This window comes from Cyprinus carpio, chromosome B17, assembly GCF_018340385.1.
Source record: "Cyprinus carpio isolate SPL01 chromosome B17, ASM1834038v1, whole genome shotgun sequence".
Classification (NCBI taxonomy): Eukaryota; Metazoa; Chordata; class Actinopteri; order Cypriniformes; family Cyprinidae; genus Cyprinus; species Cyprinus carpio.
In genome coordinates, this window is record NC_056613.1 from 15,994,525 (window position 1) to 16,014,273 (window position 19,749).

A 19,749-nucleotide genomic window follows, 5' to 3' on the forward strand; every position below is an offset into this window, starting at 1 on the left:
TCTCCCAGTCAAATGATCCCAGTTTCACCAACAGGTTTTGTTATATTGGAAGATTTTATATAACCATAATTTCACACCACATAATACACCATTATGGAATAATAGATACATTACAGTTAGAAACAAATCATTGTATGACAAGGATTGGATGGAAAAAGGTATTTGGTCAGTGTCCCATTTAATTGAGAATAGTGCTGTTATATCATATGAGAATTTCTGTGTTAAATATTTAAGTTGCAGTCGAACTAAATTTGAATCTATTGTTAAAGCTATTCCTAACTCTATTATTTGTTTGATCAAAGAAACTCCTCTTTATTCGAACCCTATAACCCTGTGTTTTCCTCCACTGTTAATTGAAGGCTGTGAATTTAAAGGAGGTAAACTTTCCAACAAAATTATTAGAAATATGTTTAATAACATTTCTTATCCTATCGCAGTATACAGAAATTCAATTTCTTATAATATCCAAAAAGATACCATTCATATTCTTAGAACTAAATATGTAAAATTTACTTTATCTCCCAAAATTAAAGAAATTCATTTAAAAATTGGATATATCCATCCAGTGAGTACTTAAGACTTAGATTTGATTCTAATAAATGTATATTTTGTGATGACATCGAAACTACGGATCACCTGTTCTTTCATTGCAAGTATGTGGATGCTTTATGGTCTGATATTCCTGACTGGCTTTACCCAAAGATACGTTACCTGGTCAACTTCACCCTAAAAGACATTGTCTATGGACTTGTAATGAACAATAACAAAGATGATTTTCTGGTCAATAGCATCCTTATGCTGAGAAAATTTTATATTCATAAATCTAGATTCTTGAAAGTTAAACCAGCCTTTTATGCATTTCATAATGAGTTTATTTTGTATTCAAAAGCCCTTAAAATGATGAAAAAGAAAAATGCAATACTTATGATTACTACTATTATGGAGTATGATTTACAAGAAAAACCCTAGCCCCGCTTTCTATCTTAATTTTTTCCCCCTTTTGTTCTCTCTTTCTGTTTTATGTCGATGCACTTATTCTATTCTGTACATTGTAATGTGAAGATGTATTGATATGGCCAAGTTGTTTGTACATTAATGTTTGTTCAAAAAAAAAAAAAAATAAAAAAATTATTAGGTAAGCATACCTATTAATAATTAAAATGAATTAATACATAAAATGGTGGAATGGCACTATTTTCATATCTGTTTTATTATACTTTGGCATTTATGGCATAATGATTTTATGTCTATATTCGCTTAAATGACATAACACTTGAGCATCCACCCCAAGTAAGGACCTCGGGAACCGTTTGTCTTTATCTTTTTTATCTAGTTACTCTGGCATGTATGGCATAATGATTTTATGCCTATATTTGCTTAAATTATTTAACTAGTTATAAAATGTCATGTCTCCTTTTCCCCTTTTTCATTTTTATGTATCTCATATGCATTTTATTACATTAAATCACACGTGGCATCTAAATTTGTCTGATATTTAACTCTTATAGGTAAAAACGCCCTCTCGCGGTGAGCAAACCTGTCTAGACCAGAATTACAGGAAAGTGACTCTGAAAACTGCCCAAGTGAATCGATAAAAAACAAAACAACGAATAAATAAATAAATAAATGTATTGAAAAATTAATGTAATTCAGTCTTTACTGAATATATAATTCAAATATCATGGGCACACATTCCACACAGTAAACTGTTAAATGAGGCAAGGCACGGTTTTGTTAGTGGGACGAGGCCGAGGCAGACTGTAAGGGCAAGGCTGCACTCTGAACAACTTGATCTCGTTACTTCGTTAGGGTTTCGATTGAAGTTAGTTAACTTACCGTTGGGATAAACTCACTCTCAGGCACACCTTCTCCTTCTCTTATCTAAGAGGGCGTGTCCCAAACGAGTTTAGTAAGCGAGGAATCACCTGAGCTCATTACACCAGCAGCACACAGGTGTAGAAATGGGCAAAGCAGTTGGACGCTGGGACTTTGAGTGGGTCTATAATGAGCAACCGCACACATGGAGAAGAAGGGAAATATTAGGTAAGTTTACATTAAGTGACAGAAAAACACATAACGTCGGCAGAATTTGCTAAAACATAGCCTAGTGTAGACGTGATGTGATTTCGGTTAGCAGACTGACTTGACTTGAATTTAATGTAAACATCAGTTTAACCATTTGGGAGCGTGTTAGATTTTGTTATCTGTTTGTTTATCTTGTGTTGGTAAAGATATAAGCTCAACTGTGTGCTTTATGCACAGTGCCCATCACGGCATAACCCATGATGACTGATTTTACAGGAACTCTGAAAATTAACGTGACATTTTAATCCTAGTGGATATCCTCCCGAACTAATTTCAAATTAAAAAAAAAGTTAATTCAGTATAAATTCTTAACAGCCTACTAGTTCTCCGGAGGAGTGTGCGTGTGTCCGTGAGCGCGCGTGCATACGCAAGTGCATATGTGTGTAAGGAATGGTTTTTTTTTTTTAATAAACTTTTTTTTTTTTTAATAAACTCTATCGTCGTGTGTTTCATATGCATACACTACATACTAACTACCCTCATTTTTACTTGTAATTGAGATCAGGCGTACTTTGCCATATGTTCAGACTGATATAGCTAGACTAAAGACAGGTGTAGTAGACAGGTGAAACGTAGATGTTTTTCCTACCTCACATCTATCAGAAAATAGCTTAAGGGTATGATAATTTGTGTAAACTGATTCCATGCATTATTTGCACAATAGCAGTGGGTCTTGCATTCTAATCTTATGACCATAGGCTAACTGTAAAAATATCAGTTCACCATAACACATTTATGAGCAACGTGGAGATTTCACCACAAATATCACAATGTAGAAGGCCAGAGTGTGTTTTTCTCTCTCTCTCTCTCTCTCTCTCTCTCTCTCTCTCTTTCTCTCTTCTGTGTCCAAAAAAGTTGACATTCTTTTGACATCATGTTGACCTGTAAGAACTGCCTCTTTAGAGTAATTCTCCATCAATAGACCCCGAAAAACACCTTTTGGTACTGATATGATATTGTGAAGTTGCATGGGTAGTTTTACACCTCAAGCTCTTTAAATATTGATAATGTATTCTATTGTCTTCTAACTATTCCAGAAAGGATGAGGACACCATTTACAAACTCTGATATATTTAAAGTTGATAATAGATTATATAAGATATTATCTTTTAAGCAACAAAACTGATATGAAATATGATAAAAATATTTATAATATTATATACAAAACATAATAAACTTAGCATAACATTTTATAATAATGCAAACCTGGTGTTTTAAAGTGGTTGTTGACATTGCAAACCAGTTTTTTTCCCAACTATTTTTTTTTTTTTCATAATAGACCATAAGATTTTTTTTTTCTTTAACCAAAGCATCACCTTGGGTTTTACTAGCATTTGACTGGAGTTTGTGGCTATTTTATTTAAACACTTTATAGCATTTGGCTACTCATTACACAGGTGAACTTGTCCAGTGTTTAGAAACATTGCATGCATGTTGTGTTATTTTAAGCGTAAATATGACTTCTAGAAGCTGAAACGCAACCACCTTGTTCAGAATAAACCTGTTTGTGTGTTTCCGTGACATAAAGCCATGACAGGTGTGATCTTGTTCAGAGTAGAGGAGACTCAAGGGGCAGGGAAAGGCACATCCAAGAATCTCCACCTACATGTGTACAAGAACATCACTGCGCGTGAAGCCCTATAGTGTTGCCAGCTTTGCTTGTTTTGTGAGGGCTTTTTGTTTGACTGATATGTAAAATGTAAAGGCCAAACAAATACACAGATAATCTGACATATGGAACTAAACCAGAAACATTTCCTTGTTCAATGATGGTTGAGGTGCCCAATTCACCTGCCTTGCTGTGAATAGCCCTTGGTGAAAAACAAAATATGATACACATGTAACCATACACTTAAGCACAATCCAGTAGAGAACCTGGCAATATGAACAGTTTGCATACAGACATTATGCAAACTGCATGAAAAAGTGTTATGGCAGATTTGCGTGCAGGTCACCTGTAAATGTACAGGCGAAAGTGAGTTGTGAAAAGGAGCCTTGGGGAACTTGTATAAAGGGATTCTGCCGCAATGAATGATGTGTCAACAGAACATTAGCAGGGCAAACAAATCTGCTAATTAAAAAGGCACATCACCAGGGGAGTGTTTCTCCCTTCTGGAGGAGAATTAGTGATTGGTTGACTACCTACGCAACATAGTGCCTTAACGTGTTTAATAGGTTACCACTAGCAACTGAAATAAAGTGATAATCTTTATTATTTTTTTTAAGGGTTAGTGTAAATAAGTCTTAATAATAAAAAAAAAAAAATCAGCTTTAAAAGTGATACAGGCATAACTATTGTGAGTGCTACTTAAGTGGGATATGAAGGCTTAATTTCAAGTACAGTCTGTCTTTAACGGAAGATAGATATATATATATATATATATATAAAAATATAACCTCTATTACAAGAAACTAACTTCAAGAGAGTTAACTTTCAAGTTTCACCAAGGCTTTATTTATTTGATCAAATCCAGTAAAAACAGTTATATTGTGAAATATTGTTACAATTTTAAGTGACTTTTCTGTTGTCATATACTTTTTTTTTTTTTTTTTTTTTTTTTTTTTTTTTTTTTTTTCAACACTGATAATAATCATCATTTATAATTTAGCAGCAAATCAACATATTATAATGACTGGAGTAATGGCTGCTGAAATTTCAGCTTTACACCACAGGAATACATATAGTCAAATAGAAAAGTTATTTTAAATTTTAATTAAGTTTCAGAATATTTTGTATTTTTGATCAATTTTGATGTTTTGGCAAGTCTAAGAGATTTCAAAAACATCAAAATCTTAAAGCCTGTATGTGTATGTACATATATTTGAAATGTAATTGTTATTCAAACTATATCATTGCATGTTCTTAACATTGTTCTCTCTCTTCAGCAAAGTATCCTGAGATCAAGTCTTTGATGGGTCATGACCCCCAGCTGAAGTGGGTCGTGTCAGGGATGGTACTCACCCAGCTCCTGGCGTGTTACATGGTCCACGAGCTCTCCTGGAAGTGGGTGTTGTTTTGGGCGTATGCGTTTGGTGGCTGCATCAACCACTCTTTGACCCTTGCCATCCATGACATTTCACACAATGTGGCCTTTGGCACCAAAAGGGCACGCTGGAACCGCTGGTTCGCCATGTTCGCCAATCTACCGATTGGCTTGCCTTATTCAGCATCCTTCAAGAAGTACCACATCGACCACCATCGTTATCTCGGAGGAGATGGATTGGATGTGGATATTCCTACCGATCTTGAGGGCTGGTTCTTCTGCACCCCAGCCAGAAAAGTGCTCTGGCTCTTTCTCCAGCCTTTGTTCTATGCGCTCCGTCCATTGGTGGTGAACCCCAAGCCCGTGACCAGGTTGGAAATGCTCAATGCAGTCGTACAGTTTGTGGTAGACATTATCATCTACTATTTTTGGGGTCTCAAGCCCATAGTCTACCTCATCGCTGGCTCTATTCTGTGTATGGGCCTGCATCCCATCTCTGGACACTTCATTGCGGAGCACTACATGTTTATGAAAGGTCATGAAACCTACTCTTATTACGGCCCTCTCAACTTAATAACCTTCAATGTGGGATACCATATGGAGCACCATGACTTCCCCAGCATTCCAGGCAGCAAATTACCAGAGGTACAAGATTGACTGTATTCCTTTTGTTTTTATGGCAGATGTTAAAATTACACTCTGCTGAAAAAAATCAGTCACTTTTACACACTTTAAGTACATTTAGGCATCACAAAGTAATGTACAGTATGAAAATATTTAAGCATTCATTAATATTAATTCAGTGTTTTAAAGATGAAGGTTAGATGACAGCAATGATAATCTAAATGTAAAATTAGAGGAAATGAGCATGTAAAAAATGAAATATCAAATACTGAGCCTGACCAATACAATAAAATAATACATTGGGAATAACGGCTAATAACTGATTTACTGAAAATCCCTATTGGAATTTCTTTTCTTCTAATAAAAAAGTAGTTTAAAGTAGGCAAACTATCAGATATCACTGAAGTCTGTCATTTTGTTCTTAAGATGAATTCCAAGACATTCAGAAAAATTCTGAAGCAGTTTTTTTTAAGAAACTTTTTTTTTTTTCTTAAGATTTTAGTGAATCTGGTTCCAGATTTTTAATACTTCTCAGGAAGTTTACTTTTCAGGCTAGAGCTCAAGTGGAAATGTCATGGTAATGTAATGCCCTCTATTGATTTTAAAACTGCTACTGATTAAGAGAGAGAATGTAACATTTAGTGGCGTGGAACTAACTAGAAAGACTAATATTTGCTAAACTCTTTTTCATGCTTCATCAGTGTTCATAAGACAATTTAATTGGATTTATAGTTATCATCAGTGTGAAAGAACCCCAAGGCATGTCTGTAAGCTGATTCTTATGCAGTGCATTGTATCTGTTAATATTTAAACCAAAGTATAACTACTGACCATCACCCCACCCATGTTTTACACTTTAGCTGCATTGTACTTTGTTCTTATTCTTTGGTAAACAAACTATATTTCAAAGTGTATATAAACTGCAATCTCATGATTAACATTTGATGCTTGACGGACCTTTCCCATTTTGCAGGTCAAGAGGATTGCAGCAGAGTACTATGACTCACTCCCTCAACACACTTCCTGGATGCGAGTGCTCTGGGACTTCGTGTTTGATGACACCATCGGCCCCTACGCCAGAATCAAGAGACAGTACAAACTTGGCAAAAAGGAATGAATTGGGTATTAGGCTACTGATCTAACCAAACATACTACAAGGTATTTACACAAATCTGTGAGGCACTTGAAGGCTGTTAGTTAAAAGGGAACAAACCCTTTCACACGTGAACCTGCATACCCTTTTCATTCTGTCACAGCATTTCATCATATAGATCAATCTGTACAATGTATGAACAATAACTGTACATTCCCTGCACCTAGGACCGTGTTACATGATTTGTGATTTATTGTTTGGGTGTATCAAAGCCCAGCTAATTGTCTCAAAAGCTTTCCATACACTCATTCCAAACGAAACATCTGATGTTGTTTTTATGGTATCCATGTTCAATATCAATGCAGTTATTTGTGATTATCATTGCCACCTTCTCAACTAAATCCAACTACTGAGATGCCAGTTAAGATGTACCTGAGGAAAGAAGTGCTGAGATGGGATGTTTAAGTGGACTTAAAATGCCTTTTCATCAGTGAGGCCCTTTTGAAAACTGAATATTTAATTGTTTTGTGAGCTATTAGTGTAACTTGAAGTCTTTAGCTATTTTGACATGTTCTGTCGTTTGCACTGTGACAGTTTAACTCTGAACTCCACTGTGATAAAGCTGTTGTGGAATATATTTGTTCAGCACAATGTATTTCAATAAACTTCCTAAACTTGCATGATGAATCTGAATAATGGCAGAGAGGTTTCTTAAAGGGTTGTTTGTAATGTTCAATGAAGGAAGCATGAGACTGTTTAAAAGGGGGAAAAGCTTTTAAAGTTCTTTTAATTCCATCAATCTCACACTCTCAACATCTTTAATTTAATTGTAATTTCTGTGAAATATCAACATCAACTTTTAAAATCAGGATCAACCTAATTAAATCAGAATACATTGTATGTTCTAACAATTCACCCAATGCTTTAAGCCACTTTCAATAATTCATCTCGCGTTGTGTGTGTGTGTGTGTATATATACGTATATATTTCCATGTCCATCTCTTGAGCCCATTAAAAGAGCGTCTATATTTACCATCATGCCTCCAAATCAGTTTAAAATAAAGTTCTACTGAACTTCTGCATTGGCCAAAAAAACAAAACCAAAAGAAAAAGTCTCAAACCGTTTCAACTATAGTAGACTGTTGACAGTTTAGCACAAATGTGTACTGTTCATACTTATTAAAACCAAAGAATAAGATCAGTAATATAAAATATAAAAGGCTGACAATAACTGTCGTGCAACTTTGTATCTCTCTCATTTAATATAATACAATTCTTAACAATAACAATGACCAATGAAACAATATAAACTTAGAAAACAAAAATATCTTCAACTTGATGACCTTAAGACTTGAAAGAGCGAGAGCAGCAAGCTGCACAGTGGACTGTCTCAACGTTCATACTGGAGGAAATAGAAAATTCAGTGTGAAGGTCTATATTTCCACCTGCTCGTTCATTCACTCATCCATACACACAATCATTCATTCACTCCAATTCCTTCTGTTCCTCAGCTTTCACTTGTCCTTCTCAATGATGCCTTGTATCTGCACAACATTTCTGCAACTGAATTATCCATACTGTTGCAGACATGCTGCGAGAACGTTTCCATGTACTTTCCCAAACCTTCAGTCATTATCAGTCGTCGTCGTTGACCTTTCTTAAGACTATGTGGAGCCAATTCTCAGCAGTTCCTTTCTAATGGCTAAACAAAAAAAAAGAGAAAAATGTTAATATTGTCATGAACTGAAAAGATGCATATCTTTTCTGTTATCTCCTAAAACTTACCATCAATAATTTCTTCCTTAACTTTCTGCAATTCCCGCACAACCTCCTCCAAGATCTCCTTTTGATAGCAACAGATTTGATCGTCGTTAGCAGGCCAGTCTATCCTCATTTTTTGCACAATACACAGCACAGTAATATCCCATTTTGAAAGATATTCTGAACTAACCTGTTTCATTCTGTCAAAGTCAAATGACTCAGCATCACTGGTGCTTCCGATTGGTTTTGCCCTGTACAATGTTCATCATAAATATTTAAAATTTACCTGCAAGTCATGTTTGCGGTTAAAAAAACATGTAGATATATTAAATATTAATATTGTTTTTGATGCAATCTCAGTTTTTATAACCGGTTCATTTTCAGAGTTCAAAGAGGCCATTTTCGGTGTGTTTACACAGATATTAAATGAAAGCTTACATAAAAGATAAAAACTACATTTTCTAGTTGTCAGAAGGTGAGCAGAACCAGTTTTGTTTGCATTTAGGTCATTGCAGGCTTATGTTGCCCAGAGCTTTACTTCCTTAACATGACTATTTGTATTGGCAACCGAGCAACATGCATTTACTCACATATGCAAACTCTAAGCTAAAAAAAAAAACATGCAATCCATCAAGGAACACCTCAACAAATGTAAATTTTAAGGGAATCAAATGTTTTAAAATGCCCCTATTATGGATTTTTGAAAATTACCTTTCATGCAGTGTGTAACACAGCTCTAAGTGAATGAAAACATCCTACAAAGTTTTAAATCTGAACGTGCACCATGTATAAAGTTATTGTCTCAAAAAAAGAGTCAACTCTGAATCATTTAAACAAGTCATTTTTAAAATGAATCCCAAGCCGTTTCATGTTGACGTCATGGAGGTTTACACAGACCGGACCGAAATGGCACTTTAGCGCCAGCGGACCCCGGGCCCTGTGCACACCACTGCACTAAACAGATAGGAATGAAATGTTTACTGCACATGAAACCCGTTAAAACGTACCTTGACACAGCTGAAGACTTATCTGCAGAGTTGGCTCGTTCCCATGGCTTCTTCACAGGATCTAAGAAGAATATTTAAATAATTTTTTTTTTTTTGCTCACCAACCCTAAATACGTCTCATAATTTACCATATATTATACAATAAAATTAATATATTTTTACTAAAAGGTTTTTAGTTTTCTGAATATCCTGAAAAAAATTAATCATGGTTTCCACAAAAATATTAAGCCAAAAGTATATAAAAAGTAACAATACAAAACGATTCTTGGCCATCAAAATCAGCATATTAGAATGATTACTAAAGGACACTGAATACAATTCAATTATAAACTGTTTTAAACTGTAATATTATTTTTTAGTGCTGTCAAAAGGTTAATCGCATCCAAAATAATTTTTTGTTTACATAATATATGTGTGTCTACAGTGTATATTTATTATGTATATATTAATACACATGCATGTATATTTAAGATTTTTTTGTTTATATATTAAGTATAGTTATATACAATATAAATTATATGAATATAGAGCTGAAACAACTAATCGATTTAATCGATTAAAATCGATTATTAAAATAGTTGTCAACTAATTTAGTAGTCGATTCGTTGCTAAATAATTTTTATTTGCCGTAAGCGGCTCATTTCGTGCATATTTTAAATCTGCGGTGTACCAAAGTGTGGCAGTAATGAGCCACCGGAGGTTTTACTCAGCCAGTACAGCAGGAGAAGTAGCGAATAGCCAATAGCTGGCGTCGTTTTATGTCACGTGCTTCCCGCACAGCGTCTCTGCAGCATTCAGCGTGATGAGTGAGGCAGGCGGCAGTGGAGTAAGCTCGAGTAAGAAAAAGAAAAAAGCGGAAGATAAAACTAATCGGACGAAGTCATCCAAAGTGTGGGGAGCAAAAAGAGAGCAAGCCTAACTGTTAAGCCCTGAACATTTGGACATGTTGACCTTTTTGCACTGCAATGCAAAGTTTTTCTCAAATAATGATGAATAGTGTTCTGCCTCATTTCCAACAGGTAGTCGAATTCCTGTCAGTTCAGGCATAAGCTGTTTTGTTAACATTTTATCGCTTTATTACATTTTTGAACTGTTATAAGGACCACTACATATTTAAATCCGATGAAAATCACAGTGTGCAAAGACTTTTTATTTGTGTAGATTCTGCAGTACAATGTTTGCAAATGTTTAGTCGTAAAAGCTGATAACATTGCTTTTTAACAATTAACATTTAAAGCTTTGTCGTTTACCAGTTCATAATTCAGTCTTGCAGCCTAATTATGACTAAATGAGAGAGGTTAATGTTTAAATGTATTTGAAATGCACTTTTTTCTAAGTATTCACCTGCTCTTTTTCACACAGCAGGTTTTTTGTGTGTGTCCAATTTTTTTTCTGGACAACCTTCTGATGGATTTTACTTTCAATTTTACTTTAAAATGTGAGTTCCATTCAGGTTTCATGCCATTGGCACTTTATTGGAAGGATTGTTTACAGTTTCACAGCATAATCTATAAAGCTGTTTCCCAGGTATAAGCTGTGTGTTTACAGGAAAAAAATAATAAAATGCGATTTACTGCAATTTTTTTCTAATTATTCTTATTCTTCGTGATAATATGTTCTGAAAGATTCCTTAATAAGCTTTGTTCAGGATGTAAAACTACTATAGGAGCCCTAAGGACTGCCATGGTGAAAACATTACTTGAAACCTCCTTGTGAAATTTGCTAGAGTATGTATGGGTCAGTGTTTTGATTGCAGAAGAGTTTGACAAAGGATAACTAACACATAATAAAACACAACTCCAGGTATGTTTTTGATGAGGATATGACAATGCAAAATGGTTAAAATCTCTAAAAGGTCTATGTTGAATGATAAAGACCCTTTGTTAATAATTTACTTGGGGAAAAAAATGGGCAAAACTAAAATATAAGTACATAAACCGATTCATCGATTAATCGTAAAAATAATCGACCGATTAATCGTGACATACAGCCAAGTATGGTGACCCATACTCATGAAAAAATAAAATAAAATAAAAACAAAAAATATACTATACTTTACTTAAATAAAATATATACATCATAAATATACACAGTACACACACACACACATTACGTAAACAAGAAGTTTTATTTTGGATGCGATTAATCTTTTTGACAGCCCTAATTTTATAATATTTCCCAATATTAGTTTTTACTGTATATTTGTTCAAATAATTTAGCATTGGTAAGCAATGGACTTTTTAGAAATATTAAAAACTTACCAACCTTAGATTTTTTTATTGTAGTGTATATACAGAATACATTGCTAAATTAGCACACACATTAAAAAAGGTTTGTAATAATAAACAAAAACCACCACCTGAATTTTGTCCACGAGAAGATGATGAAGGGGATCCATTAGACTCCTCCTGCAAGAAAGAGATATCAAACTGACATGATATAATATACAATGAATAGAACTGAAGAGAAATATACAATCTCTGTGTTTTGACAAATAGTGTGCAAAAGTCATACATTTTGACTGTCTTCTGGTTTCTCTGAAGCCTTCCTCCTGCAGAATGATCATATTTAACAATCAAAGTTTGTATAAGCACAAGTCATGGATCATTAGTTATGAAAAACAAAAGACAGAAAGAAAAGGATATGTTCTGACCTTCGTGCTAAAAGGGCATTCATCTCCTGCATGAGACCCTCTCCACCACCTCCACTGCCTCCACTGGAGCGATTGGCATCATTCTTGCTACTGCTTTCCTCTGGCTAAAAAAAGATAAAACATGGTATAATCAGGCAGCAAGATACTATCATTGAACTTATTGCATAAAAAAAGAAATATGCGAAACATGTTGAGGATTGAGAAAGATAAATACCACTCACCCGCTGCACTTTTCGCAGCTTGGCACCAGCTAGAGCTGCAGCTAGACCTGACGAAGCAGGACCTCCACCAGCCGGCAGTGGAGGCGGGGCAGGAGGGGGTCCTGTGGTGGGTGGTGGCGGCCCGGGTGGTGGCGGCCCGGGTGGGGGAGGCCCAGGAGGGGGCGGAGGGGCCGGTGGACCCGCCATGGATGCTGAGGTAGTGGGCTGAACAGGAGGGGTGGATGAGATCATGGAGGGATGACCCGGTGGAACGGGAGGACCTGCTGCAAGAAAGGAAAGAATCAGTGTTGTATTCTAGACTGAGTGTTTAATTACAAATGCAATGAAATATACTGCAGTGGGGAGCATTTGTACGGAAGCCTGATTCCCATCGAAAAAGTGTGTATGTCTGCTCAGACCCTGACGTGATGCTAAGCACTTTTCTACATCAAAGGCAGTTTTTACTAATATGAGCGTTGGCGTGGATTTAAGCATAAGCACACTCTAAGATCAAATCTGTGCGTATGCACACTTTATAAATGAGGCCCTGAATCTTACAATTCTGACTTTTTTTTCTCACAATTGCATCATATAACTTTGCAAAAGATATAGTCAAAATTGTGAGTTTATATTCTGATATCTTGCAATTCTTCAAATTAATTTTTTTTAAATTCTACTTCAAATGAATGCTGAACTTTTTGTTTTGGTCATAGAATCCTGGAAAAAAAAAGTATTACGGTTTCCACAAAAATGTTATGCAGCACAATTAAAAAAAAAAGGCAGCCTTTGGGAGCATAAGAGACTGTAATGACTGAAATGACTTGATAAAAATTTTACCATCCCCAATCATTTGCATAGTATTTTTACTACATGAAAAGAATTTCATAAAGTTACAAACACACTTTTGGTATGTAGTTTTCAGCACATTCTTAATATTGATGCCTCCTGGGTGTATTTGCAAATTTGACAAAACCTCATCCATGTCAGCCAGCTAGATAATATTATCTTGGAGACAAATCAGCAGAGTTTGCATAATAATACATCACAGAAAACCAAGCATTTAAATTTGCAAAGTAGATGTATGAGATCAATGAATGTTCAATGGTGCAACAAAAAGGACTAGTGACACTGGTCTGTCAAGTGGCCCAAAACTCTCACACTGCTCCTGGGTTAGCAGGCCATTCTTAGTGTTGAGCCCTGCTTACACTTGCATCTACATAATTATGTGAGACAAAGCAAAACATTTTAACATCGAAAATATGATCTGTGAAAAGCAAAAGCAAAAATGGAAAATAAATTGGTTAGTTTAAGGTATGACACACCATTTAAGCAATATGAACAAATCACCTTTGAGCATACACGCAAGAACATCACTGCGATATATGAATGTTTACTTTATAATCTTAAATCATCTTTCCTATACTCAGAACAAAGAAGGTGAGACAGCTGTCGTTTGTTCAAATGAGCTGCTGTGATTTTGTCGCATAACAGACAAAAGTCAACAGCCTCATTGACAATCCTGGCAGGCCAGTATTTGCATTTGGTTTCAGTACAAAGACCGTACTGTTCTCTTTAGACAGCTTTGAGATCAACATGTCATCAGCCCAGTTCCACTGGACAGGTGCGTGAAGTCTTTTGGAGTTGGGCAATAAACTACAGAGGGGGCAGCTGATGGGGTTCTGAAATACTTACTGCTGGACGCTGAGGCGTTCTGATAAACAGGCGAGGGAGACGTCTTGGGCGTTGCCCCCTCGCACAGAGTAGAGTGAGTGGTGGGTGTGGTGTTGAATTGGGGCGTGGCCTGGTATAGCTGCTGCTGGTGGAGGGCAGGGCCTTGGATGGGCTGGCCAATGAGAAGGGGCAGGGGGCAAGATGATCCTTGTATGGGATAATGTGGGTGCAACGGAGCTCCAGAGGTGACCTGCATAGGAGGGTTTTGGTACGGGCAGTACTCCTCTGCCGGGCCACTGGACAACTGTTGGTGGTGTGTTACAGGCTCCAAGTGGGATGTGTTAGCGGGAGCTTTGGGGCCACAGTTTGGGCCATTGTTTAGGGGTGGCAAGGGGAGGGCGACAGGCAGGGCAGGTTGTTTGACTGGCACCGCCATTATGACGGGTGGCGATGCTGTGGGTAATGGAGCGTACATGTGGGTGGAGGACCATGTGGCATGTTTGGGGTCCTGGGGGGCTGTTGGAGGGGAAAGAGGGATTTGCTTGACGTTGCGAGGTGGAGGGGTGACACCCGGCTGCACGGGGGAGAAAGCAGAAGCCAGAGAGGTGGAAAGCTGGGAAAGCTGCTGTGCCTTTTTTTGAGGGGAGTCCACAGTGCGGTAGCCACTCTCTCGTTCCTGGGAGGAAGAGGAGGTGTGGGAGGAGGGTTGCGTGGGGTTAATGTGAGCATAGGAAGGGGGAAGAGTGTTAGCCCGATACTGTCTGTGGTCATGCAGAGTGGTTTCGGACTGAGAGGCGGACGCTGATACTTTAAACTGAAGGGTGGAGACTGAGAAACAGAGAAAAGACAACACAAATGACAAACGAAAAGAGAGAAATGTGACAGTGATGAAAATCAAGCATCAACGTGTACAAAGAAACTTAAAAAGATGAAATATGAGCAAAATAGCATGTTATATGCCTTGCAAACAGATGAATCTCACAAAAACATCTAGATCAGACAGATTTCAGAAAAAAATGTAATGAAGACATGGAGAAATTACAATTGAAATTAAACATATTTTATGAACAAGATTTTGCTTCATTGTAACAGTATTTTAATGACAATTAAACAACGGCCTCCCATAATAAAATTTGATAAAATTAACATAAAAGAATGTTATAATAAATGAAATCATTTTTTAAATGTAAATTAAATGAACAAAAACATTATATGTATTTATAAATAAATATACAAAATGAAATAAATACAATTTAATTTGTTGTCAGGTATCTATATTACTTGTCAATTGAAATAATACAATTTTTAATTATTTTTAAAATTATTTTTATTCTTATTATGTTGGATTACTGTATATGTATAACAGTAGCGACATCAGAAATCAAAGAAAAAATGCACAAAGAAAAAATCTTAATAGTCCTTAAAACATGCCTATTTATTTATTTTTAATGAATAAGCAAAACTTTATTCCTTTTAGTTTGGGAATGAAATGAGATTTCAACATGGTCTTGACATGTTTCATGAGATTCACCAAAACAGAACTCAGAAATGCTGTTTATGGCATTATGAAAGGCGACTGTCTTCTCTGAACTGATGCTGAAGCAGGGGTGGAAACAGAAAGAGTGTGTGTGTGTGTGTATGTGTGTGTGTGTGTGAGAGAGAGAGATAGAGAGAGAGGATGGGCAGCATGTGCTGTTTGGACTAGGGACCTGTTCTGTGGCCAGGGAATTTGATATTCCTTAGTGTTAACACTTTTCCAAGCAGACAATGAAGTCTGCAGGGTTACTCTGTGGGTGGTTTAATGAGTGTGTGTTTGTGTATCTTTTAATTGCACAGTGTGCAGTCATATCATATTCCACAGAGGTGTGGGGTCTTTAGTCTACCTGCAGAGCCAGATGTTCGTCGTTCTCTTTCCATCTGCATCTGATGCTGGTCCATCATTTGCCTAGAAACAAATGTTAACTCACTTAAAAATGATGTTGGGCATAGTGAAATCTAAACACTCTCAATACACCTTATGAATCGACACAAAGACAAGTTCACTGGAGAGTAAACAATCACGTGTGTTCACACATTATTCTTTTCAGCTCCGTGGGTTTTAAAAATGCTTGGCTGCACAGTGAGAGTTTGACCACTAGAGGGCAGAACACATTCTAAACTTGTTTTATGACAGCGTTCTCAATCTACATGACAACAAATGTGAAGTGATTAAAAAAAAAAATACAGAGTTCAAATTCGATGATTCGATTAATAATTTCTGCAACAGTTATACAATGAACACTACACTTTCTGACCTGCAATGTTAAAAATTAAGTGAGTAATTGCAGTGTCTCTAGCAGTACCAAATGAAATTTAGTTTTTGAATTGGTTTCCCAAACACCATCTGCTATTGGTTGGACAAGCACATAGTCCCGCCCCAAACTCATGCCATTGGTTGAGTCACTGTTGCTGCGGGATGCTTAAACAGGACTATTTTGAAGGTACAACAGAGAAAAGGTGTTTAAACCTTTCAGGGTAAAACAAAACAAAAAACATTACACACTTCACTGTAAAAGGAGAGCATATACTGTTATTCAGGCCGGTGTCCAATGTTTAAAAGCTTGATTAACATTTGGCAGGTGTCTCAGAAAGAGAAAGTGTCATTAGAGAAAGTCCGCACCTCCTCTGAGCCTCGGCATCATCTGTCACCGGTCCATTCTGACGATGTGCTCCTGGACCTGAAGAACAAGAACATAATTGCACCTCATAATTTAAATATTTTATTTTAATTGTCTCTCAGGAACTGTAAAATGTGTCGGATTGGGTTAATATATTATGACACCTTATGGCAGACTTGAGTAGTACAGCATTTCTCAGCTGGTTGTGTTTCAGGACACAGATTTTACATTGGGCAGCTGGTTTATGTCATGTGACATTGGTCGGTACAAATGGTTCATGCTTTTACCTCACATAATTTCACTTGTGATTTTCACAAATCAGGCCAAGTCACTAAGTACTAATCTGACTACTAATTGATATATGAATGAGTTGGATTGGACATATGGCCTTTGAAAACAACAACAAATGATACATACATAAGACATCTAAGTGCCAAATGATCAAACCATTATAGTCCAATAAATCCAGCAAGAGACCAAACATATTTTGCCAAGTCACAATTTCCCTCGTACCCAACACCTAATTTCTGGTAGACTTGGCACAGTCATTCGTAAGACACCATAATCGCTCTGTTGAATTTGTTATAGGGTGTGAAGGAGCTCTGCTAATAATGGTAAACACGGCTCTCAGGTTACTGAGATGATGACTATTTACGTCATATGACATTCAGGGACTCAGTATGGGGCATGAAAGCCCAAGGGAGGAAGGAAAGCCCCTCTGTTCAGAGAAAGACCCTTAGTGTGGCCATATCTAATGTGGCTTATAATATTTGGTTGCTAGGCACCATCAAACATAATTGAGTTTAGAACGTCAAAATCTATCTACTGTGAAATTTAAGGTGGAAAAATAATGAGCTGTTCACACAGCTAGACAGGGCAAACAGAATGGTGAAGTATGCAAAAACTTATATAACCATATTGTTTCAGAATAATTCAACTTTCAGAATAATTATTTTTCCTGCTGATGAATGATACAAATATTGACAGCGAATCAGAATAAACCTTTAAAGAGCTTGAGCATTTAAATCTGCATTTAAAATGGCAACACACTTATAATGAACAAAATATTAACATTCACTGGTGTGGGTGATAATATTAATGTTATAGTTACTATTTTTAGTCGTTTTTTGTGTGAATAAACCTTAAAGCCACTTTTTGAAATTTTATTTATTCAGTGACTTCTTCTGCCATAATAATGTTATGCATTTACTGCATCTTCTTAATTACACTTCTCATTTTTGCAGATTGAATCCACAATGACATTTTTTTAATGTCTTGCTTTCTGTACAGATCTTAAAATCTCAACGTTCATTTCTAAGTATTTTGCTAACCATTTTAGAACCATTTAGCATTAAAATGCAATCTCAACGTTACTGCAACACCCAAAAAAACAACAACTGACATTATTTCAACGTTGAACGTCTATCATCTGCTAACTGAGACTAAACAAACAATAATAAGCAGTAAAAAGCACCAGCGGATGTCCTGAAATAACCCAAAACACACTGATCATAGTAGCACATTATGTTTTTTTATACTAGACCTAATGAGACTTGAAAGAAGCAAGACATTTAAAGAGAAAAACCTCAGGCAGCAACAGCACAAACTACTTCACAGCGCAAGGAATTCTTGTTATATAAAACATACTAAATAAAGTTCTGCTTTATTATTAAGTCAGGGAGGAACGTACATGGTTTCTTTGAACAGTTATTGCAGATTGAGAGAATAAGCATGAAAAATGACACAGCTCAAAGACCTTTGCAGATGACAGGTGGGATTCTGCTTCCACATTTCACGATTAAACCATCCGTGTCCTAAAGATGATTATGAGAGCTGAAGTCTCACTGAATTTAATGCCAGTATACAGTGTCACATCCTGAAATACTGTTAATGACTTCCAAAAAAATCAAGCAAAACCATCATCACTCAATTCATCACAAGATCCACATTTTAATGAGAGTACAAAAATATTCCTGTCATAACTCACTAGGCCTACTTACAAAAAGGAATAGCTATATTACAGTATGTGCTCACGCTGTTTCAACATCTAAGTGGGAAAACAGACTGGCTCAAAAAAATGTGAATAATTGCAGCAGGACTGAATATCAAGTCCCTCCAGCAACAGGAATGGGAATATGTTCATACGTCACGTGAAAGCAGCATTTCACACAGTGTGGCAAACATGCAATCCACCTGAGGTCCTGTCTGCAGCAGATGGTTCCAAATCATCTGTCCTTATTATAATAAACACCATACAACTACTAAAACTCTTGAAATATCTAAAAGAACTTGATATTCATATGATCTGGCTTTAAACAGTCAGGGAAAACGGGGGAATTTTCCAATGCAAATTCGACAGAACTCACCATCGTTTACGAAATGTCAATTTGCAGACCATAAACCATTAATCCAAACCCTTCTGAGCATTCTGGGTAATGCATAAATGCTATTTGCTCCATTGGTGAAGTGAGACAATGCGGCACTAGGAGTTTAGACCAAGACTTGCATGAAATCTCTTCCTATAGAGAGTTTACTAAGCAAATATAATTCTGTGTGCTCTGGATATCAATTAAGCTGGGCACTTTGTAACCAGACAACATAAAAAGCAATGATATTACTCCGGATCACATATCCATTTCTACTGCAGGTTGTGGAGGTGTAATACTCTGTGTGATTTATTTCATAAACTTGATTAAATCCTTTGCAGTAGCAACATGCTGATAAATGGCTGCAGTTGGAGTGTATTAAAATGGTTGGTGCGACTGACGCTGAATAAAGTTAATGGATTTTTAGTTTTAAGTGCCTCTCAAGAGTCAAATCTGGAGCTCTGGATGTTATTTTGATTTATGGTTAAATACCTAAAAAGCCTTGGAGGGGCAACGCTAATCAAATATTAAGATTCATTTGCGATAAAATCTTAGGATGAGCTTTTGAAGTAATGCGTAGTCAATATTTACAGTGTTTTATGACGCACATACAGTATCATTTGGTGGTTGCGTGCAGCAGCAGAGTCC

At 36.3% G+C, this 19,749-nt stretch overlaps 2 protein-coding genes across 13 annotated transcripts in view; one reads left to right on the forward strand and one right to left on the reverse strand.

Annotated features, from left to right (window-relative positions):
* The first annotated feature begins 1,844 nt into the window (after positions 1-1,844).
* On the forward strand, positions 1,845-7,464 carry degs2 (delta(4)-desaturase, sphingolipid 2). Its single transcript, XM_042742503.1, has 3 exons — positions 1,845-2,043; positions 4,972-5,714; positions 6,667-7,464. Exons 1-3 carry the CDS (start codon positions 1,962-1,964, stop codon positions 6,808-6,810), a joined length of 969 nt encoding a protein of 322 aa, XP_042598437.1. The 5' UTR covers positions 1,845-1,961; the 3' UTR covers positions 6,811-7,464.
* A 77-nt stretch (positions 7,465-7,541) lies between these two features.
* Positions 7,542-19,749, reverse strand: part of evla (Enah/Vasp-like a) — a 36,181-nt gene continuing 23,973 nt past the window's right edge. For 4 of the 12 annotated variants that reach the window (XM_042742495.1, XM_042742494.1, XM_042742490.1 and 1 more), the window contains 11 exons: positions 16,738-16,795; positions 15,962-16,023; positions 14,100-14,906; positions 12,429-12,691; positions 12,208-12,311; positions 12,069-12,105; positions 11,911-11,962; positions 9,555-9,615; positions 8,738-8,798; positions 8,572-8,629; positions 8,019-8,488 (listed from right to left, as the gene is read on the reverse strand). In XM_042742495.1, the coding sequence (XP_042598429.1) occupies positions 8,451-8,488; positions 8,572-8,629; positions 8,738-8,798; positions 9,555-9,615; positions 11,911-11,962; positions 12,069-12,105; positions 12,208-12,311; positions 12,429-12,691; positions 14,100-14,906; positions 15,962-16,023; positions 16,738-16,795 (1,601 nt within the window). In that variant the 3' untranslated portion in view covers positions 8,019-8,450. Of the gene's footprint in view, positions 8,489-8,571; positions 8,630-8,737; positions 8,799-9,554; positions 9,616-11,910; positions 11,963-12,068; positions 12,106-12,207; positions 12,312-12,428; positions 12,692-13,309; positions 13,621-14,099; positions 14,907-15,961; positions 16,024-16,737; positions 16,796-19,749 lie in introns of those variants that run through there. The other 8 variants (XM_042742493.1, XM_042742491.1, XM_042742499.1 and 5 more) reach the window with 8 other exon arrangements.